Below are 23,894 nucleotides of genomic sequence, written 5' to 3' on the forward strand. Positions count from 1 at the left end.
TTGTGTGCACTCACAAGCCTGGATTGGAGACCAAAATACTTGCCTAAAAACGGAAGAGAGTTTGAGAGAATATGGGAGTTACGGTTTCTGAGATTTTTGTGAGATGTTAAAACGGAACAGTTTCCCGTAATGGAGCAATTAAAATGAAACAGATAATCAAGGTCATTAAGGGTTGATTAATTCGTCTGACCGTTACAGGGAAGATCCCCGTAACAAGATTTAACCAAACCGATGGCTACCAAAAAGAATATATGGGCCCACAAAACAACCCCACGCCCGCACATCTATTCCCCAAGATCCGGAGTCCCGACCCGACCAGCGCACACGCGTGTTATGTGTCTACCTATACCACTCTCACACTTTCTCAAACAAGTAATACACTCAAGCCCCCAAATATAAAGAAGGAAGAAAGTTGGTTCTATGTGGGACATTTTCCCCCTTTCACTTTTCCACTCTTTTCTTTTGCATTTCCAACAAGGACTTCCACAAATTAGAGGTAGCTCTTAGAAATAAGAGGGGGGTGAGGTGTATCAATGTATGTTATGCACGCTTGTTGGTTATTTTTCTTTTAAAATAAAAGAAAAAACATGTAAAAACGTATTTAAGAGTTAGTGTATAAGAGGTAGCTTGTTTCTTGGGAGTTTTGGTAGAGAACTCTTAATAAGATATGGTGATGAGGTGGATGATGAGAGAGATTAAGAGTGGGCAAATAAGAGTTACCCTTACTATTGATGCTTTAGAGACATAAACCATACCTTCCTCATTCTAATAGGCCTATAAGCTGTATGGGTTCTTAGACATTTTATTTACTACTAGTCGTCTAGTGTACCAATCCAAAATGAACTCAATAGAGATCAATGATCTGTATGGTGTTACTTGATGTAAATGTTAAGAATAGCCCTTAAAATTCTGATTTTTCCTAAGGTATCAACATCCTTTATGATGGAGAAGAATATTACTTTTCCTCATCAGAAGAACAAACTAAACAAAGTTAACTGGAATATGCAATTCAAAAAATTAAATTTCTAAGTCTTTTGGGCAAAGTAAGAAACTAAGAATCACGTCTTCAGCTTTGCCTTGTGTTTATGGCATACCCTTTACAACCCCACAAAGAAGCCTTCTAGCAAGCAAGGAACCAAAATCTTCCCATTCTAAGACCATATATAAGGGACTACTCCTCTGCCATAACCTGCAACACTCATCAGGCAGCTTTAATCTCTGATAAAGCCCCTTCTGAATTCAACTTTCTTCGGCTAACAGCTTTATTTAAACCTCAACATTCCTTTCCTATCAATAATACTGATAAAGAAATGGCCAACACATCAATGAAACCAGTTGCCTCTTTGCTTTTGCTTCTCAACTTCTGCATGTATGTGGTGCTCTTGGGTATCGGTGGTTGGGCTATGAATCGTGCAATTGATCATGGTTTTATTATCGGTATAGCTTCCTTGTTTTTCTGATACAGTGCTGTTACATTTTTAGTAGATTTTAAATGAATACTTGTATCAGTAGATTAATTAATAATGTGATATTGAAAATACAGGTCCAGGATTGGAGCTCCCTGCACATTTTTCACCCATTTACTTCCCCATGGGAAACGCGGCCACTGGATTTTTCGTGATGTTTGCTTTAATAGCTGGAGTTGTGGGTTCTGCTTCATGTATCTCAGGCTTCCTCCACCTCAGGACATGGAGTCGTGAGAGCTCACCAGCTACTGCTGCAGTTGCTACCATTGCTTGGACTCTAACTCTTTTGGCTATGGGGTAAAACCATCTTCCTTCTTAGTCTTTGATTTCATTTCATGTACATACAAAAAACAGGCTGTACCAATTTTTTGCTTCTTTTGCAGCTTTGCATGCAAGGAGATCTCGCTTCAGTACAGGAACGCCCGACTGGTTGCAATGGAAGCATTCAGCATAATCCTCTCTGTCACACAGCTCTTATACGTTGCAACACTTTACGGACCATCTGCCTGAAAGATTTGTGCATGAAATTCTTTCATGACTTCGCTTACTTTTCCTTTATTATTTATTTTATTACTGTACGGAGTGGTTAAGGGAGATTCTGAAACTGGTTGATTTTGCTACCTGTTGTAAAGTGTGTTTTATATTTATGATTTGCTCCAATTGAGTTTTAAACCTTGAATAAAACACATCATTCTGTGCAAAATGCATAATTTCTCAAGTTTTTAGTGTTTGAATATTTTGTTCAAGTGCAAGAATTCAACTTTAAGACAGCTGCTATTCGAAACATGTTAACGAACTTTCCATACGTTAAAAATAGAAAAGGTACAACTCAGTCCTCTATTATAAATACTGTATGGTGACCTTGCAGAAAAAACACACTACCAGGTACCACCATGCGACCAAATTGTCTGAAATCTCAGTCACATACTCACAGTAATCAAACTAACAGCTCGAAGAACAAATAGATAGATCCACCTTTGTAATGACAAAATCATTATAGCACACAAAAAGGGAAGGAAAGAGTTCCTCTGTTTTGTTCTAAATATTCTATAAGCTTTCGTATTAATCAACTGGGGAAAGGGAAGGGAGAAGACAAATTCTAAATAGTTTTTCTTCGCCGGGAACAAGTTCATCAGCTACGTTAAAACCCTGATTTCTTGATTATAGAAAATGTCTCACATGACAGCCATTGAAGAACGAAATGTCAGGATACTGATTAATAAACATAAAATATATTATGCATTTCCAGCAAAAGTTAAACAGTATGCTGAGACAAACATCCATAAAATCAAGAGAAACCTTGAGAGATGGTCGATCTAGAGCAAGAAAACTTTGTGTATCATAAGCAGACTCTTTCCTTTAAACCTTACAGCAAATACCCGAAAACTCAACAAACAAAATGCACTTCCGAGTGCAGGACCAAAAACAGAGCGTTGGGAAAACGCCACGATATTGACCGGACTATCAACAACACCACTATAATAATAGTGCGAGATCAAACATTTATGTAGTACATCGAATTGATAATTATTCTATGAGGAAAGCTTGAAGATCCTTAAAATGTCTATGTATCAATATTTTCCTATATAACCATGTTTCTCTACTTCTCATAGCCAAAGTTCTTCTCTGACACGGCTTGAAACTTGAAACTTGAAACTTGAAACTTCGCCTCTGCATTAAAAGAAAACCCAAAAAGAAAAGTCATTCACTGTCGGCTCAAAAGAATCAGATATTCACATCTATAAAACCAAAAATTCATAACTACCTTTCGAATGACAATTTCCAAACAAGAGCTTATCAATACAACAAAATCCTTGGTTCTACGCAGGATAGTTGCTGATTAGTAAGAAAAAGGTTTTAAATCTAGAGTAGATAATAGCATTAAAAAGAACACCTACGCAACCCTGGGACAGTGGGGCTTCTTCAAATCTGAAACTTATATCTCCTAATCAAACCATTATAACTCTTTAGTACAAAAGAACTTGCACTTTGCTACACTTTACTTTGGTTATCAAATATATCCCCATTTAACACTGTATAATTTGCACTAATAAAGTCTAATATCTACTTGCTCTACAGAAATTAGTATACAGAGGGATCTGAAAGTAAAGAGGACAGCTTGCAAAAAGGATAATCAAATAAGGCACTAACTAACAAAGCAATGCACACAAAAACGTCGCAAAATATATTCAGGTTTCAGTTATTATTCTCACCTTCAGTAGTATCCTTTACATATTGGAAAAGAATGTATGCCATCCAAGGAATAATTCAGTTGCTGAATTGCGCCCAGAGTCATCCATTTATAACTAATAAAGCTCGATTCAAATGTTTTACAAAAATGACTGAAAGGGGAAATGTAAATATAGGAAGACCCGGTTAGAGGATCGTTCCCAATATTGGTTTTCAGAAACTGAAAAAGGATATATGGGTAGCAAGGACATTTGAGATTTCTTAAGAATCGAAGTACTGCAATTAAGCAAGCTAAAAGGCTTACTTGGCCCAAGTTTACACTCCTTACAAAACTTATCCAGATTCGAAGATTCGACTTGCCAAGTGGGTTTCATCAAGCAGCTGAGCCAGAATTGATGATTTTATCTATATCAGGACATTAGCTCTCATAAATTAAACACTTGGGCCATTCACTTACCACTCATCACAGAAGTCATCTCTATAAATTGTATCAGGTAAGTTAATTTGAATTTAGCCTCATTTGTAACCAAAACACGTCAAAAAGTTATAGCAATTCAAGTTCACACCCGTCCAGGTACTATGTTATTGAAACAGGCTGCAAGCTACAGACACAAACAAGAGGTAAGATTTTGGGACGTGCATCCTGGTATTATACTATAGAAATTTGGCTGTTTAACCAGGCAATGGCTTGAAATGTGAATTATACATAATGTCACACCATATAAATTATGACAACACTATCTTTTGACAATTTGTGTGTAGGTCTTCACAAATTAAAATTGAATAGCTTTAAGAAGCATTTCTCACTTATATGCAAAATGCAAACTAATAGCTACTGATCCAGAATTAAGTACAACATCACAGCAGATTCATGGTACAAGCAGGCATATGACTCAAGACAATCTTGAAGAATGTCATGAGCAGCAAAGAATATGCATCAAAAAGAAAAACTGTTCAGATGGACCAAACAACCCCACTTAGTTACCAATTATGAAGGTGAATATGCGAAACCTTGGAACTTTTGTATGCTCATCTTAGGTACATATCAGTCTCTTTTGCTGGGTGAGGCTGAAATTTATCATTGTTACACCTAACTATCTCTTTACATCTGCTTAAATTTATATAATTGATGAGAAATGGCTAACCTACATGGTTATAATTGATGAGAAATGGCTAACCTACATGGTTATAATTGATGAGAAATGGCTAACCTACACACCCACCCCCCGTCTCCCCTGGCCTTTCTTCCTAATGCTATCAGGACCAGTAGAAACTCACATCCAATGAACAATCGACACATTAAGAGAATGAATATGAAAGCCGAATCCACCATAAAGATTCTCTTGAAAGATAAACAAAGTGATCAGGTGCTGACACCTTCTAAGTCCAATTTAAGTCATCTTACTATAATACTACAAGGATCAAGGACAAAAAAGAAAATGATATGCATAAATGTCAGTAACTGAAGATTGAAGTGTAATTGTACATTATTTGAACAATAATTTGACAAGAGGGCAGAAAAACTGGATTCTTACCTAAAATTATCTACTGGCTCCACCTGAGAGAACTTCAAAAAGACCACAGCAATTCATCAAGGAAGTTCGTCGAACTGGCAGTGGAGCAGAAGATACCAAAGGCTGCAAATTCAAGTTAGAAAATGGTGAATTTTTTTAAAAAAAAGATGTTGCATTACACGAAGAAAACAAAGAAAAAAGCTCGCTATACCTGCTCCTCGGTATACTTATGTGTCTCTGATTCTTTGACATGATTATCCTCACAACAAGCATCCGCAGACGTTACACCAGAAGACGGAGGCAACGAAGCTTCAGCATCAATTCCAGTGTTGTGTAAGGATTTAGACAGGTTCGCAGGGCCCTCTTCCTCAACTCCAATCACTTTTTTCTCAATCTTCTCCTGCAGAAATTCTGTCATCCCAGAAGAAACTTTGTCTTTGCCATCAGCTGATGATAAGACTTCATCCAAGTTTTGCTTCATTCCTAACTCAATGTCATCAGGGATCATTGAATTCTCAACATCCGCACTCTCACTCCTAGTATTAGTCTCTTGTGGCAAGGAAAGCACTTGCTTAACTGACTCTTCAACAGGGATACTCTCCTCTACCGAAGCATAGACAGTCTCGGATATCACTGGATTCTCCCTGGATGCTTCTGGAAGTGAGCTCTGGACCTCGGAAACCACTGACTTCTCCTTTTCAATCACAACTTCATCTTCAGAACTGCTACTGCTGGAACTGGAACTAGAACTTGAACTTTTATGTTTCCCATTCTTAGTCTTTCTAACATCATCCTCGACATTAACCCTCATATCATCATAATTCTCCTCCGACTTCGATTCCTTGGAAAATTCAGTAGCATGTTGCTCACCCTCTTCATTTTTACTCACAACACGCTCCTCAGAAGACTCTCTCTCTCCTTCACCCCCATCACTCTCCCTCTCATCATGCGATTTCGCCTCATCAATCCCTAACATAGTTTCATCCATTGCACAAAACACAATTCAATGCAGAATCAAGCAATTCAAACAAAACCAATTCACAAAATCAACAGCACAAACCAATCAAATCAATAAAAAAACCAAAAATCAAATACACATCAAATGAAACCCCAAATCAAAATACAAACCCAGATACCCAAATTTCATGTAGATGAACAATTAAATACCAAAAAAAAACAGAAATTAATCATTGATTAATAATTATAACAGACAGATAAGCCATGTGAATAAAAGGGTCTAAGCAAAAAGATTTTTAAAAATAATACCTTGAAGGTGAGACCCATCAGTGTTATGGGATTGCTTTTGCGCCTTTTTCTTGGCAGCTTTTCTCTTCTTAGCACCCGATGGCATGATGGGTTGTTTAGAGAGAGAAAATGAAGCTTTTTAGAGAGAGAAAATCAGCAACAATGGGGACTACCAGATCGTGGGTTGTCCCTGTGGTAAATAATTAAGCTCTGAATCTAAACTATTTTTATGCACAATTCAATCTTTTTTATCACTCTGAATTTACGAGTTAATTAATTTATATGCTCTGTATATGCTTCCAAATTTCACACCCCACTTTGCAGGCTCTTTCTCTTTCTCTCTCTAGAATTGGTGTAAATTCGGGTGAATATTTGGCATTTATGGGAATGGTGGTGGATTTGTGGGTAGGTTTGCTAATCTGTAGGTTTTTTTGTGTTCTTGCAAATTTCAAGAAGGCAGCTGATTGTGACTGTGTATTATTGGTACAACCTGCCTCCGCTTCCAATTTTTTAAAAATTAAAATTACGAAAATTATAAGACTCCACTCGTAGTAATGTACCCCATATAAGTACTAACTAATTATTCGGCATATGATATGAGAAGGAAAATAATAGGTTTTTTTTTTTTTTGGTTCTATTACGAGGAGTTCCCACCGCCTTCGGCGAGTGAACTAATCTCCCGCGGGAGTTTGCATGGGTACCTCGATGGGCAGCATCCCTCCCAGTTGAGATTTTTTCCATTCCCAAGGTTCGAACTCGAGACCTTGGTTAAGGAGCAAGAGGCCCTTAACCACTCATGCCAACCTCAATTGGTTGAAAATAATAGGTAACATTAACATATTTTATTGTTTGTTTTTGGTCAAAATATCAATGTACCCAAAAAAAATGGTAATATGGGATTTCATTAGATTCTAGTATAATCTAAATATTTTTGTAATTTATTGTGGTTTTTAGATCGCGAAGCTTAATTGACGCATTGTCATACATTTAGATGTATACAATGTATTAGCAAAGATGTATACAGTGTATTAGCATAGAGACATTGTACATTCTAGGTACGGAGTAATCTGTATCATTTGAGAAATTTATTTCACAATGTTCTTAATTAATTAGTAGCTTTTAGAACTATTAGACATTGATGCGTCACATTATTAAAAGCCAAAAGAAAATACTCGTACTGATCGAATATCCCTTCAAAATTTGTACTTGGTAATAAATATTTTTATTTTTGTTAATAATGGAAAAAAGAAAATAGAGTTGTTGAATTGATATTTGATTTGGGTAGGGCGGGATTATTTGGGAAAGTTTAGGAAGACCGTGAATGAGTGATCAGGTAGGGTTGTGTGGACTAGATTTGAGTGGTGCTTGCATGCCAAAGTCCTCATGTCATTTGCTGTATTTTCTTTTTCTTTTTCTTTTTCTTTTTCTCTTTCTCTTTTACATTTGCAAAAATTAGTTATTGAAAAGTCCAAAAAATAGACAAAGGTACAATCAAAGAAGCACAACCATCAGTTAACTTATTCAAATTTTCAAATGCGACAACTTTTCAGGCTGTTCTTTCATGAGGTGTTCAATTTGAGGTGATTAAATGCTCAGCTTTTTAACTTATGATGATTACTGATCTTGTATACGTTAATTATATCATTCCTCCATTTTACGTAACATAATTATTTAGGCATATTTGTCAATGTACGATTTCAAATATTGATATCTTTAATTATTAATAAAAAAATATATAAAAAAAATTGATATTTAAAAAATATTTATTGAGATGAATATAATAAAATCTCATACGGCTATGTTTACTCTTAAGTATAAATCACAAAAGAAATTCAAAAAAGTTTGTGTGAATAGTGTGCAAAACCAAATTGTCTTATCTAATAAGAAAGGAGGAAGTAAGAAAGTAAACTTGTCTTATTAGATATTATAATTCAAATAACATGTTAGATGATATAATTGCTTTCATGCATGAAAACTAGTTTTTATGCACGCGATGTGTGCTTGAGTTTTAAAACGCATGTAAGCAAACATTAATAATTTATTAGTTATTAACACCAAATGATTACATCTTCTTTTTTAATCATGGTTTACATCCCTTCTAATATACCATTGTAAATGATTGATGGATAAGTTAGGGAATTTTTTTAATTGAGCGAATTGAATGAGATTAATATATCATAATGGTTGTCTACATTCTTACTCGAGAGTTGAGATGAATGCAATTTCAAAAGATATACTTGTAAATGGGGCATAAATATTACTCTAGCACTGTCAAACTGATGTAGTAATTAAGCTAGGGCAATTTCAAATAAAAATATGGTTTATTCTAAAGTCAGAGAAAATATCGATATTATCTACTACGTAGTACATTTTAAGGAATATGATTTGCAATCGAGGTGGATTTTTTTTCAATTACAAATATTTTTCGTGAAGCAAATATAATATATGTGAAGTATTTTTATACGTATAGAAGCACTATTTCAATTAAAAATATTTTCACATATGCATTAGCCTATTTAACACTGTATTACCAAAATTAGAGGATTTTGATTGACATTTTAGTTGGAGTGTTGTACAATTTCAAATTCTATTTATTGAAGCAATTAGTTTTTTTTTTTTATAATATAGTTTGTACTTATGTTTCAAGTGCAAATTGGTAAGCGATTTTTGCGTCGTTATACGAGAACCACCTAATCAAACAAGATTTATAGAACACCTAAACTAACCGACTATATTGACTATAGTGGCAAGATAGGGATCGTCCCAAGAGAACGGAGAGAATGAGAATAGCAAGTACGAGCTAGCTTAGAATAGGAATGTGATTTGGATTAAAGTAAACTAACAATTCTACACCAATTAACAAGTTAATCAATAAGGAATTGCATGATAGGGCGTTTTTCCGTCGTTGAAAGATCAACGCCACAATCAAACAAAATTTATAAACCACTAAACTAACCAACTATATGAACTATAGTGACAAGTATAGGGATCGTCCCAAAGAAACGATGGTTCTCGAGTTTAAATGTCAAGCTAGTTCGAACAAGAAGTTTGATTTGAATTATCACTATGAAGCTAAACTAACAATTAAACTAGATTAAACCAAGGAAGGGAAACGTTAGGGAGTTGGGGATAGTCTAGGGAAATCGGGTGAAATGAACTACCATCTAGTAATCATGAATGATGCAATGACATAGCACATAGGGGAATGAAACCAAATGACGTGCTCGCCACCTCTCGGATAGAGCACGCGAAGCAACCCAGCCTATAGAAAAGCTTTCGCATAGTCCTTAGCTAGATAAGCTTGCATATAATAGGAACTATCATTCACTTGCATGAATTAGGCTCACAATGTCTTGCCAAACCTAAATCATACATTCCAATCTAATTCAATCAACTAGCATTTGCAACTACTACTCAATTGATCATGGAAAATCCTAGCACTAAATCAAGTTAATCACATCAATCATTCATCAATCACATCATCAAATTCCCCTAATTAGGCCTCTAGATTCTCCCCTTTCCCTTTCCCTAACCTAATTCTACTCACTAATCATACTAGAAATCAAGAAATCCATTAATTCTAGACTAGCAAGCATGGAATTGAAAGATTAGAAAGAGAGAATCAAAGACTAGAACAATCAACAAGAGAATTAAGGATCAAAGTAACTAAAGTAAAATCAAGAAGAATTCAAGAATTGAAGGAATTATAGAACAATCAACAATCACAACAAAAGCAAGAATTAAGAAATTGAATTGAATTGCACAAAATTAGAAGGAGTTTAGAGAATTACAAATTGATGCTTCAATGGAGGAGAGTTTCTCTCTCTACAAATGCTGAAAAACTAACTTTGAGAATCTAAAAATTGTCAACTAAAATTCTACACTTAACAAAATAATCGAAAAATCTATTTATAAGTTTCCCCAAATAGAAGCCAAAATTCGAATAAGAGCAGCCCGCGCAGCCATTCGGTCGCACAGACCCTTTGTGCGACCGAACGTAAAAGAACCGTTCGAGCAAACACTGAGACCTGTGCGAGCGAAGGCAGCGAAGAACACTTCCTTCATCATGTGCGACCGAACGAGGAACCCTGTTCGGTCGAATGGGGTTTCTTTGGCTCATATCTCCTCTGCAGCATGATTCGCTCGAACAAAAGGGCCTGTGTGGGCGCACAACTCTTGTGCGGTCGAGTAGAGAACCTTGTGCGGTCGCATCCCAAACTAGAGACATTCTGCCTCCAAAAATCAATCCTATGCGACCGAACAACAGAGCACGTTCGATCGCACAAAACCTGTGCTGTCGAGTATAAGACTTGTGCGGTCGCTTTCCAAATTTGAGACATTCTGCCTCCAAAAATCCATTTTGTGCGACCGAACAACAGAGCACGTTCGACCGCATAGAACTGAATATTCCTTGATGCTCATTTGCACTCCTCTGTTAGGGCGCACAAGTCATCACTCGATCGCACAAGCCTTGTTTTGGCTTGATTCTACTTATTTTCCATCACTTTTCATCATAATCACCTATAAAGCACAAGATGGAACGAAAATTATAAAATTCACACAAAAAGCTATAAAAACTATAAAAAAAAAAGTATAAAAACTAACATAAAATCCTAAGCTAAGAGCGACATAAATGTCGCTCATCAAACTCCCCCAAGCTAAGCGTTTGCTAGTCTCTAGAAAACTAAACTCAACTAGGAAAGAATGAGCAACTAATCGAATTCTAAAAACCCACCAAAAACAAAATCTAGCAAATTTAATCAAGGCAAAACTAAAATGAAAAACACAAACCAAGAAAAGAAAGAAAGAAAAGAGGCCATGTCCTCACGGCCTAAAACTAAACAAGGAGGGGCACAACTACCCATCCAACCAAATGCCCCAAATGCAAGATGCCCGTCCCAAAGAATGCATGTGAGATAGAAGGATATTACCGAAAATGTCGTGGGAGCAAGTCCCGCAAAGAACCGTTAAAAACCGAACAAACTCACCAAAATATCGACGAACAAGGCATAGGTGGAAAGCATGAACCCACATCAACGAAACCAAACCAAAAGCATGCAAGGAAGCCGCGGGGTGCCTCCCGGAAGAGCTCGTTTAACGTTATTAGCTTGACGGATCCCCCCAAATTCATGGGGGGTCCTTGAGGTCCAAGGTAGCAAAAGATCCAAAAGAGTCTCCCAAGTAATAGTGTTGAGACGATGCCCATTCACTTTGAAGGACCCGGAATCATCATTCCGAATCTCGATAGCACCATGGGGGAAAACCCGAACAACATCGAACGGACCGCTCCACCGGGATTTTAGTTTTCCCGGGAACAACTTCAAGCGAGAGTTATAAAGGAGGACCTTCTCCCCCTCCTTGAACTCTCTCTTCTCAATCTTGGCGTCATGATATTGTTTAGAACGCGCCTTGTAGATGCTCGCCGAGTCATAGGCATTCATGCGGAGCTCTTCTAACTCATGGAGATCGAGCAAGCGCCGCTCACCCGCACTAGTGAGCTCAAAATTCAAAGTTTTGATGTCCCACATGGCCTTGTGTTCAAGCTCCACCGGCAAGTGGCAATTCTTGCCATAAACAAGTTTGTAGGGAGTCATCCCAATTGGCGTCTTGGAAGCCGTTCTGTACGCCCATAAGGCGTCATCAAGTTTGATTGACCAATCCTTGCGGTTCTTGGAAACCGACTTCTCCAAAATCGACTTGATCTCCCTATTGGTGACTTCCACTTGGCCGCTAGTTTGAGGATGATAGCCCACACCAACTTTGTGATGAACACCATACTTCCGCAAGAGAGCCTTGAACTTACCATGGGCAAAATGGGACCCCCCATCACTAATCAAAGCCCTAGGAACCCCAAAACGCGGAAAAATGATCCTCTTGAAGAGGTTGACTACCACTTTGTGATCGTTAGTGGGAGATGCAATGGCTTCCGCCCACTTGGAAACATAGTCTACCGCTACAAGAATGTAGAGGTTGCCATAAGAAGAAGGGAAGGGACCCATGAAGTCGATTCCCCACACATCGAACACCTCCAACTCTAGGATAGGATTTTGTGGCATTTCATGTCTTTTTGAAATATTACCCGTTCTTTGACAACGATCACAAGACTTGACAAATGCCAAGCATCCCGAAAAAGGGTAGGCCACCACAACATGCTTTGAAGAATCTTGGAAGCGGTTCTATCACCTCCCATATGCCCACCACAAGGGGAGGAGTGGCACATACGAAGAACACTAGGGAACTCCTCATCCCGAACACACCTCCTTAAAAGGCCATCCGGGCACCGTCTCAACAATGTGGGCTCATCCCAAATATAGCGCCTAGAATCATACTTCAACTTGCGGCGCTCTTGAGTGGTGAGATCTTCGGGGATCGCCCCACAAGCCAAGTAATTCACTATGTCAACAAACCAAGGGAGTTTGAAACTCCCAACCATGTACAAGGTATCATCTCTCAAAGCATCCTCAATTGGGACATCATCCGGAGCCACACTCCCAAGTTCTAGCCTAGATAGGTGGTCGGCCACCACATTCTCGGCTCATTTTTTATCTCTAATCTCAATGTCGAATTCTTGAAGGAGTAGCACCCAACGAATGAGTCTCGATTTGGCCTCCTTTTTCGCCATAAGATAGTGAATAGCCGCATGATCCGTGTACACAATTGTCTTTGACCCTACCAAATAGGTCCTAAACTTTTCAAATGCATGCACAATGGCGAGAAATTCTTTCTCGGTCGTGGTGTAGTTGGCTTGAGCTTGATTAAGAGTCTTTGACATATAATAGATCACATGGAGCTTTTTGTCCTTTCGTTGACCAAGAACTCCCCCAACCGAGAAATCACTTGCATCGCACATCAACTCGAAAGGTAGAGACCAACCCGGAGCTTGAACTATAGGAGTAGAAATAAGGGCACTCTTGATTGTGTTAAAGGCCTTGAGACATGCGGAATCAAAGTGAAAGTCACACTCCTTTTGGAGGAGGTTAGTGAGAGGTCGAGCAATCGAGGAAAAGTCTTTAATGAATCGCCTATAGAATCCAGCATGCCCAAGAAAGGACCGGATCCCCTTAACTTTCACCGGGGGAGGCAACTTCTCTATGACTTTGATTTTCGCTCTATCTACCTCAATCCCATGGTGAGAGACCTCGTGCCCTAGAACAATTCCTTCCTACACCATGAAGTGGCATTTTTCCCAATTGAGCACCAAGTTGACTTTCTCACACCTCGCAAGGCACTTCCCAAGATTGATGAGATATTCATCATAGGTGGATCCTCCCACTGAAAAGTCATCCATGAACACCTCCATTTCTTCTTCGAGCATATCACCAAAGATACTCATCATACACCTTTGGAACGTCCTGGGGGCATTGCAAAGCCCGAATGGAATCCTCCTATAGGCAAAAGTCCCATAAGGGCAAGTAAATGTAGTTTTCTCTTGGTCTTCCGGGTTTATGGGGATTTGAAAGAACCCGGAATAACCATCAAGAAAGATAAAATACTTGTGTTTGGTTAGACGTTCAAGCATTTGATCAATAAATTGTAGAGGAAAGTGGTCTTTCTTAGTGGAAAGATTGAGTTGGCGATAGTCAATACACATGCGCCACCTGGTTACCGCCCGGGTGGAAATGAGCTCTCCATGTGAATTCTTGACTACCGTCATCCCACCTTTCTTTGGAACCACATGGACCGGGGATACCCATCGACTATTAGAAATAGGATAGATAATCCCGGCCGCCAAAAGCTTCATTATTTCCTTCTTAACCACCTCTCCTATAGGTGGATTAAGTTTTCATTGCCTCTCACGATGTGGGACGGCATTGTCCTCAAGCTCTATATGATGCATGCAAAGGGTTGGGCTAACACCTTTCAAATCACCAATAGTGTAGCCCAAAGCCCTTTGATGATGTTTCAAGACATGAGTGAGCTTGAGCACTTGCTCGTCATCTAAAGAGGAATTGATAATCACGGGGTAAGAAGAGTTTGGACCGAGAAATGCGTACCTCAAGCTCGAAGGTAGAGGTTTTAGCTCTACCTTGGGAGCTTCCTTACCAATTCGGGCTTCATCCAAAGCTTCTTTCCCATCCAACACAAGCATGCATTGCTCGGGTTGAGCGCAAGGTGGTGGGGCATCCAAGAGCTCCTCGTAGTTAGCCACTTCGATCCCTAAAGTACCTAAGCCATGTCTATTCAAAAGAACAAGCTCAAGTGGATCATTAGTGGTGAGCAAGTGCTCATGCATGTCATTCACTATGGGATCAAAAGAGTCCACCAAGAAACATTTCTCATTAGTGGAACTAGGATAACGCATGGCCTTATTCAAGTCAAAAAACAAACTATCCTTCCCAACTTTCAAAGTAATGTTCCCTTGCTTGACATCAATAATGGCCCCCGCCGTAGCCAAGAATGGGCGGCCTAGAATAATAGGGACATGCACGTCCTCATCTATGTCTAGGACTACAAAATCGACGGGGATCACTAATCCACCAACTCTCAAGGGTACATCCTCAACCTTGCCAATAGGGTACTTGACCGAACGGTCGGCAAGTTGCAAGGTGATGTTAGTTGGGACAAGATCACCAACTTCAAGCTTGGCGAACACCGAATAAGGCATTAGACTAACGCTAGCACCCAAATCACACAAGGCATTGCTTATTTCAAGCTCCTTAATAGCACAAGGGATAGAAAAACTAGCCGGGTCTTTGAGTTTGGGTGGCATTTGGTTAAGAATGATAGCACTACAATTCTCAGTGAGGTTCACCGTCTCCTTTACGTCGCAATCCCGCTTCCCACTCAAGATTTCCTTGAGAAACCTTGAGTAGGTAGGCATTTGTTTCAATGCGTCCGTAAAGGGGAGAGTGATGTGCAATTTTCGAAGAACATCAAGGAATTTTGAGAATTGCACATCCAACTTGTGCCTTATGAATCTTTGGGGATAGGGAAGTTTAGGAGTGGGGAGAGGTAGGAGAGTTGCTTCCTTTTGTATAGGAGTTTCACCTTTATCATTGATGGGAGGCTCCTCTTCTACCACATCATTGTCACTAGACTCAATGACTCCCTCTTGATCCTTCCCATTGGGCTTAGAAACCTTATTATCTCTAGGAACATCATCTAAAATCCTCCCACTCCTTGTCACTATGGCATTCATTTGCTTTGGAGCATGAATTTGGGGTGGGAGACTAGCATTCGCATGATGTTACCTAATGGTATTAGCAAGTTGAGCTAATTGGTTTTCAATCATCTTCAATTGAGTGGTGGATTGCTTGAATCCATCCTCAAACTCGACATTCTTCTTGGCTTGCGCCCCCACAAATGACTCCATGAGAGCCTCAAGATTAGACTTGAGAGGCGGGAGTGGTGGAGGTGCAATGCCATAACCACTAAGGTTTGATTGATATTGGTTACCAAAGGTCCTCAGTCCATTGAATCCGGGAGGTGGGATTTGAGATGCACCATAAGGATCTCCCGAGTTCAAAGGATAACCCCCACTTGAGGCACCCCTAAATTGCCCATAAGAGTAGTTATAACCCCCTCCACCTTGATGGTTGGGATTATAACTCCCTTGGTTGTATTGGCCTTGATTGCCAAAACCTTGAGGTTGACCATAGGGCGCTTGGCTTTGATAGCCTTGTGCTCTATAGCCACCTCGATTTTGGCTATCATACCCACTTCCTTGACTATAGCCTTGGTGGGAACCATACATGGGGGGGCCTCTAGGTTGCCTAGAAAAATTTGGATTGTTAGGGTTATCATTCCTAGACCTCTCATTTAAGGCATGAGCATACTCTACATCAAAATCACCTTCATACGAAGGGCCATAATCCACAAAAGACAAATCATGAACTAAGGGGCATGCATTGGGGGAGTGAATATAGTCTTGGCAATTATCGCAAAAGGAAGTGCCGGGAGGCATTGAGTCATAAGAACTAACCTTGCTCTTCCCCTTAGTGAGAAGAGTGGCCGAAGGAAGTGGAATTGTGGATGGTGATGGCGGTTGGCTTGGTGTGTTTTCAAGCTTCTCCAATCGCGAGCTAAGCTTCTCTATCATCCGTGCTTGCTCCATGGCGTACACCGAACCCTTACCATCATCGCTCTTACCTTTGCCATCATAATTCCTCGTGCCTACATGCCAAGATTGATAGTTTTGAACTACATCCTCAATGATTCCCTCTATTTGATCCTCAGTTTTGTTCATGATGGGACCTCCCGCGCCTGCATCAAGACTTGTCTTTGAACTTGGGCTCAACCCCAAGTAGAATGTTTGAAGCAACAACCATTTAGGGATCCCATGGTGAGGGAATTCCCTTTGGTACTCCTTAAAACGATCCCAAGCTTCAAAGAGTGACTCGTCTCGCCTTTGCTCAAAGGATTGAATATTGTGGCGATACTCCGCCGTCTTACCATGCGAATAGAATTTGTTTAAGAATGCACTCGTCACCTCGGTCCAAGTGCGAAGTGAGTTGGGCTTGACCTCCTTATCAAGCCAATCACTTGCTCGCCCAAGTAGAGAGAACCGAAACAATGCCAACCTCATATAATCCGATGTGACACCATTGTGCTTGATTGTGTCACAATAGTACTCGAATTGTTTGAGATGTTCGTGAGGTGATTCATTGCTCTTCCCACAAAAGGGGTGGCTTTGGACCAAATTGATCAAGGCGGGCTTGATCTCAAAGTTGTTAGCACTTGTTGTGGGGGCTTGAATACCGCATGTAGCTTCGAATGCCCCCGGTATTCCCAAATTCTTAACCGGGAGCGCCATATTCTCAAAAACTTGCTCACTCTCTTGTTGTTCCTCACCAACACTCAAGGATTAGAATCTGTTATGGCTTGATGATCTAGACCATACACGCCTTAGTCTCCTAAGTGTCCTCTCCAATTCGAGGTCAAGAGGATGGAGGGTCCTTTGACGAGCACGCCCCCTAACAAGCATACAAACTCAAGAAAACCGTGAGCAATGCTAAGGAAAAAGAAAGCTAAGCTAAATTGCAATATTTTTGTATTTTCTAATAATAAACTAGTCTCAACTTAAACTCAAAAACAACAACCGTTCCCCGGAAACGGCGCCATTTTGATAGGGCGTTTTTCCGTCGTTGAAAGATCAACGCCACAATCAAATAAAATTTATGAACCACTAAACTAACCAACTATATGAACTATAGTGACAAGTATAGGGATCGTCCCAAAGAAACGATGGTTCTCGAGTTTAAATGTCAAGCTAGTTCGAACAAGAAGTTTGATTTGAATTATCACTATGAAGCTAAACTAACAATTAAACTAGATTGAATCAAGGAAGGGAAACGTTAGGGAGTTGGGGATAGTCTAGAGAAATCGGGGGAAATGAACTACCATCTAGTAATCATGAATGATGCAATGACATAGCACATAGGGGAATGAAACCAAATGACGTGCTCGCCACCTCTCGGATAGAGCACGCGAAGCAACCCAGCCTATAGAAAAGCTTTCGCATAGTCCTAAGCTAGATAAGCTTACATATAATAGGAACTATCATTCACTTGCATGAATTAGGCTCACAATGTCTTGCCAAACCTAAATCATACATTCCAATCTAATTCAATCAACTAGCATTTGCAACTACTACTCAATTGATCATGGAAAATCCTAGCACTAAATCAAGTTAATCACATCAATCATTCATCAATCACATCATCAAATTCCCCTAATTAGGCCCCTAGATTCTCCCCTTTTCCTAACCTAATTCTACTCACTAATCATACTAGAAATCAAGAAATCCATTAATTCTAGACTAGCAAGCATGGAATTGAAAGATTAGAAAGAGAGAATCAAAGACTAGAACAATCAATTGAGCAATCAACAAGAGAATTAAGGATCAAAGTAACTAAAGTAAAATCAAGAAGAATTCAAGAATTGAAGGAATTATAGAACAATCAACAATCACAACAAAAGCAAGAATTAAGAAATTGAATTGAATTGCACAAAATTAGAAGAAAAGTTTAGAGAATTACAAATTGATGCTTCAATGGAGGAGAGTTTCTCTCTCTACAAATGTTGAAAAACTAACTTTGAGAATCTAAAAATTGTCAACTAAAATTCTATACTTAACAAAATAATCGAAAAATCTATTTATAAGTTTCCCCAAATAGAAGCCAAAATTCGAATAAGAGCAGCCCGCGCAGCCATTCGGTCGCACAGACCCTTTGTGAGATCGAACGTAAAAGAACCATTCGAGCAAACACTGAGACCTGTGCGAGAGAAGGCAGCAAAGAACACTTCCTTCGTCATGTGCGACCGAACGAGGAACCCTGTTCGGTCGAATGGGGTTTCTTTGGCTCATATCTCCTCTGCAGCATGATTCGCTCGAACAAAAGGGCATGTGTGGGCGCACAACTCTTGTGCGGTCGAGTAGAGAACCTTGTGTGGTTACATCCCAAATTAGAGACATTCTGCCTCCAAAAATCAATCTTGTGCGACCGAACAACAGAGCACGTTCGATCGCACAAAACCTGTGTTGTCGAGTAGAAGATCTGTGCGGTCGCTTTCCAAATTTGAGATATTCTGCCTCCAAAAATCCATTCTGTGCGACCGAACAACAGAGCACGTTCGACCAGACATAACTGAATATTCCTTGATGCCCATTTGCAGTCCTCTGTTCGGGCGCACAAACCATCACTCGATCGCACAAGCCCTGTTTTGGCTTGATTCTACTTGTTTTCTATCACTTTTCATCATAATCACCTATAAAGCACAAGATGGAACAAAACTTATAAAATTCACACAAAAAGCTATAAAACTTTAAAAAAAAGTATAAAAACTAACATAAAATCCTAAGCTAAGAGCGACATAAATGTCGCTCATCAGGAATAAGCTAGGGGAATTGGGGATCAACTCGGTTTCAATGGGAAAAAGCGAATAGAATACGACCATGACAATGCAACACATGAAGTCAAGGGGGCAAACCAAATAATATAGCGTTTAACGCCTCTCGGTTAGAACGCAATGTCAAACTAATTCCAAGAGCACACTCTCGCGTTACCTCAAAACTAGCATGACTCATGAAACAACAAGTTCACTCATATGTTCTCACCAATTCTCAATCTCTTGACAAATTAGTAATCAAAACTCCAATCAAATAACCATCATAGCATTTGCAACCACTATTCAAGCTAAACATGGAAATCCTATCCAACACATCACAATTTAATCACAAAATCATCATCAATTCAATTCTAATTCCCCAAATACTTTCCAAGATTCACCGCTACCCCTAGCATGAAACTACTCAAGAGCCATGGAAATGATAATGAACATCAATCTAAGTATGGAATTCAAACAAAGAAGCATACTAATTAAGCAAAAACGAAATTGAAATCACCAAAATCAAACAAGCAAGCTTTTAGAGAATTCAAAGTATGAAGAAAATTAACAACAATAACAAAGAGAACAAAATTGAAGAGCAAAATTGAAAGAGCAAGATGAAAGAGGAAAGAAATTACTTTAAGTTTCAAAAGATTCTACACTTGAAGTTGGATTATCAAAGCAATAAAGCTAGACTAAGTGTTTCTTTCTCTAAAACTTCTAAAATCTGGAAAATAAGAACAATAATAGGATGTCCCCAAAAATTGGGGGGAAAAGGATCAATGGAATAATGCCCTTGGTCCAAGTTTGCATTTAATGCTAAGTCTAATAAATGCGGTTCATTTATCTAACCATGTCTATCAATTAACGATTCTAATCTAGCCACGACCTCAGTTGCTAGACTTCTTGTAAATGTCTCATTGGTCGCATTCATAATGTTTTTGATATCAATTATAATTCTACCTACCTACCTTGATATTGACTCCCTAGAGAATTTAGATAAATTATTCAGTATAATAGTGAAAGCTCTAGAAGTCTCCTTGGAAAACATTCTGTGGTTAAATTGAACTCTCTGACTCTCCCTAGTCTCAGCCAACATACCCTTTTACTATCTCTAAGTACCTTTTGTATAAGGTGCTTATCATATTTTTTGGCATTGACATAGTCATGACTCTTTCACATAGGAGAGGATTTGTTGGACACTTTTTTGGGATCATCTTGTGGCCTGTCATTTTCAAGGACATTTGGGGAAGAAGTATATCATCCTTATGAACAAGAGTTGTAGGTCTAGGGAGTTTCTCTAGAGGGATATCGTCATCCTCTGATTGATTTCCTCTCTTATTCCTCATATTCTTTGGTTGCATTTTTTATGAATTATTATGCTAATATTTTGTAAAATATTTCTTAAGTTGTTAATTATCTTTCCCACCATGGTCGCAAAAAACTTATTGATACTAACAACAAACAAACAATAACACCTTATCTTGTAGGGCGATCAAGGTTCCTAGGGGTATGCCCCTGGTGATGGATTCTCTTACGATGAGAGGTCTCGTTCGGGAACGAGTAATTTCTTGGGAAACTACCACTTTGAACCCAACAAGTACTAATAAATGCGTATGCTTAACAACAAATAAAGATGAAAAATATCATTGATTGATATGTAAAGAAAACTAGAAAAACATTAAATCACGAGGGCGTTATCTCCATGGTTGAATGCTTGGAAAAGTACATTGGCGTTGGAACTAGAGTTCTTCAATAGTCCCTCCGTCTGGAATACCCGCACTACTTTCCTTATAAAGTCGTCCCGAAATACTTGCACCGTTTCTATAAATGACAAATTTTCAAACTTTTTATTGTTTCTCTCACTTACCTAAGGTCCCACTTGTATTCCTAACATCTAAAAAAGGATTCAACCCCCCCAATCTCAAAAAGTTGGCACATTTCCCACTAACTATATTAAAAAAACATATTCAATATCAACTACCACCTAATTAAATAATAAGTCAATTAAATTGCCTTAAACTATGTGCCGGTCAAACTGGTGAGAGTATTCCGGACGGAGGGAGTACATTAAAACGCCAAGAACTAAGCTACACCATTGGTAGGCTACTAAACCTACGACCATGCTACACGCTAAGGCAAAAAAAGCTAGAGAAAAAAAAAAGAAATGTTATGTGTTGTTTGTTGGGTGTCCTTTACTCGATTTCTGTTGTTGGTTATTTATACTTCTCCTCTCTATACCGGTTAGGAGGGAGTTGTGGAAAGATGAAAGTTATCTCTCGACAACTGCCGTTGTGGGAAGCGGTTCCGGATACATGGCAGTTGTGGCCATGGTCATCCATTTCTCCTTCTTCTGACCTAGTCTTTATGGCCTTTGTGTTTTTTTTGTTGTTGGGTTCTGAATTTCTAGGCTTTTGTGGTTTTTATTGGGCAAACCTTGAGTCTCGCTTCTGGACTTCCGCGGATTTGGGCTTGATCTTTGTAGTCAGACGCAAGTCTTTGTTCATTGGGCCTTTAGGGAAACAATGTACCTTTCCTAAGGGTAAAGTTCAATTGTGTATAAGGATGAATTTATCCCTAGTATGAAGGGGAGTCTGGAGCCAAACTCTTGGATAATGTGATAAAAGACTACACCTACTCTGGAGGTTTGTTTGAAAATCACAGACTCACTCAAGACTTCACTTTTTCCTCCCACTAAATCAAATAATACCACATCATCAAACTTAATTATTATTTTTACCCCCCTAAAAAGATTTAATTATATTTTATTTATTTTAGATGCATTTAAACGACTATATTATTTTTGTTGCACTTCCGAATTCTTTATCAAACTCAATGTCATCAAGTTCATCGTGACTTAATGGAACACATTTGGTCACATTTTGGAGGAGATGCTAACTAAATTATTTTGCTTTATGTATTACTTGGTTTCATTTGCCTTTAACTTGATGCTCTAGATCTTTTTAATTTATCGTATTGTATTATTGTTTCTAATTTGTACGGAATATATTCCAATTTCCAAATTAATATTTAAGTGTTTTTTTTGTTTTTTTTTTCTTCTGAATTATAAATTACTTTATTGTATATAAGAAAACATAGTTTTAATATTATTTAGAAAATGTACCAAAAAATAGATATATACATAAAATATTATTTTAGGAGTTTAGGTGAGTTCGAGGATAATTTGTAAAAAGAATGAGAGTCTTGTGTGAGTTTGAATATTGGAAAGGTAGATAAAATTCAGTGGAAAGATGATGTGACAGAGTTTGAACATTGGTGTTGAATCTGTGGGATAAACTCACCCTAACAACGATATTATTCCAAGAGTCCGAGGCCTTGTTCTTTTGAGCTGAACTAAACTGAACTGGACTGAGTAATACTTAATAAATAATAAATAATACTCCCTCCGTTCCTAAATAAGTGTCACATTTCCATTTTTGACGTTCCCTTATAAGTGTCACATTTCTATTTTTGAACATGTACTTTTCCCACTTTTCCATACACTTTTCACACTTTTTCATACACTTTTCCCACTTTTCTATAAATCATAATTACTTTTACTTACACATTCTACACTTTTCCACTTTTCAATCCCCACATACACTTTTATTTGTACTTTATTCAATTAAACAATTATCTACTTTATCCTTTCCCCAAAAAAAACATTCTCAATCATTAACTCTTACACACTTTACAATTTTATTAATTACTGTGCCCGAGCCCAAATGTGACACTTATTTAGGAACGGAGGGAGTAAATAATAAATAACGGAAATGCTCACTAGGCACCCTGTTTTTAAATTAACATTTAGTTCAAATATAAAGAACATAGTTTTTATGGTAAATGAACATATAGTTCAAATCCGAAGAACATAAATTAAAATATTTCACTTGTATGCGTACATGGAAATTATTCTTCATGTTCATTAGGGTGCATAGTTGATATGTGCATTTAATATAGAGCTTTTCCCCCGTCCCTTAGTACTTTTTATGCATCAAATGAGCTCTTAGGAGCCGTTTTTAGTACTAATATGTGTTATTAAGTGTGCCTTGAGTTTCAGGATTACTTGGTGAGAAATTGGCCTTTTTAGGCTCGTTTCATGGTGATTTAGGCCACTACATGATCCCGTGGGAGTTCGGGACGACTATCGTCGACTTGCGGGAGCCTTAGATGCTTATGGTTGAGCCCCGGAAGTTAGACTCGGTGTGACGGGCGAGATTCGAGCTTTCCGCCCGGCGGGCGGATGTCTGCCCGACCGGGCGACGACAACCCTGGGCGGGCATTTCGCGGTTTTCTTTTGTTATTTTGGGCAAACTATAAATACTAAGCCCTATTTTTTTAGTTGGCATCTTTTATTCTAGTATTATACCCTTAGTTTATTTCTCTTAATCTAGTTTTCTCTCTAAATTGGTTCCAAAAACTTAGTTTTAATTTCTATCAAAATTCAAGCTTTCATATTTCATTGTTCTTCATTTAGGTATTATTTCTTACTTTGATTTATTATCTTGCTTTAATCATGTTTTCAATCATATTAATTGTTTTGTTCATTGATAAAATGTGGGAGTAGTCTATTTTCTAGGGTTTGGGGATCCATGAATTAATATGAAGGGATGATTGAATGTTGTTGATTGTTGGTATTGTGATTAATTCC

The 23,894-nt window shown here is 38.4% G+C and overlaps 2 protein-coding genes and 1 pseudogene across 2 annotated transcripts; 2 read left to right on the forward strand and 1 right to left on the reverse strand.

Annotated features, from left to right (window-relative positions):
• Window positions 1-1,180: 1,180 nt before the first annotated feature.
• LOC110798689 (membrane protein PM19L) lies at window positions 1,181-2,184 on the forward strand. The gene is made up of 3 exons (XM_022003874.2): window positions 1,181-1,437; window positions 1,544-1,763; window positions 1,850-2,184. Exons 1-3 carry the CDS (start codon window positions 1,311-1,313, stop codon window positions 1,974-1,976), a joined length of 474 nt encoding a protein of 157 aa, XP_021859566.1. The 5' UTR covers window positions 1,181-1,310; the 3' UTR covers window positions 1,977-2,184.
• Window positions 2,185-2,686: 502 nt separating this feature from the next.
• On the reverse strand, window positions 2,687-6,912 carry LOC110798686 (uncharacterized). The gene is made up of 4 exons (XM_022003873.2): window positions 6,437-6,912; window positions 5,382-6,139; window positions 5,192-5,293; window positions 2,687-3,137 (listed from the first exon to the last, which is right to left on the reverse strand). The coding sequence occupies exons 1-3, from the start codon at window positions 6,519-6,521 to the stop codon at window positions 5,198-5,200; spliced, it is 939 nt and encodes a 312-aa protein (XP_021859565.1). The 5' UTR covers window positions 6,522-6,912; the 3' UTR covers window positions 2,687-3,137; window positions 5,192-5,197.
• A 9,777-nt stretch (window positions 6,913-16,689) lies between these two features.
• Window positions 16,690-16,790, forward strand: LOC130462254 (uncharacterized; annotated as a pseudogene).
• The last annotated feature ends 7,104 nt before the right edge of the window (window positions 16,791-23,894 follow it).

This window comes from Spinacia oleracea, chromosome 5, assembly GCF_020520425.1.
Source record: "Spinacia oleracea cultivar Varoflay chromosome 5, BTI_SOV_V1, whole genome shotgun sequence".
Taxonomy (NCBI): Eukaryota; Viridiplantae; Streptophyta; class Magnoliopsida; order Caryophyllales; family Amaranthaceae; genus Spinacia; species Spinacia oleracea.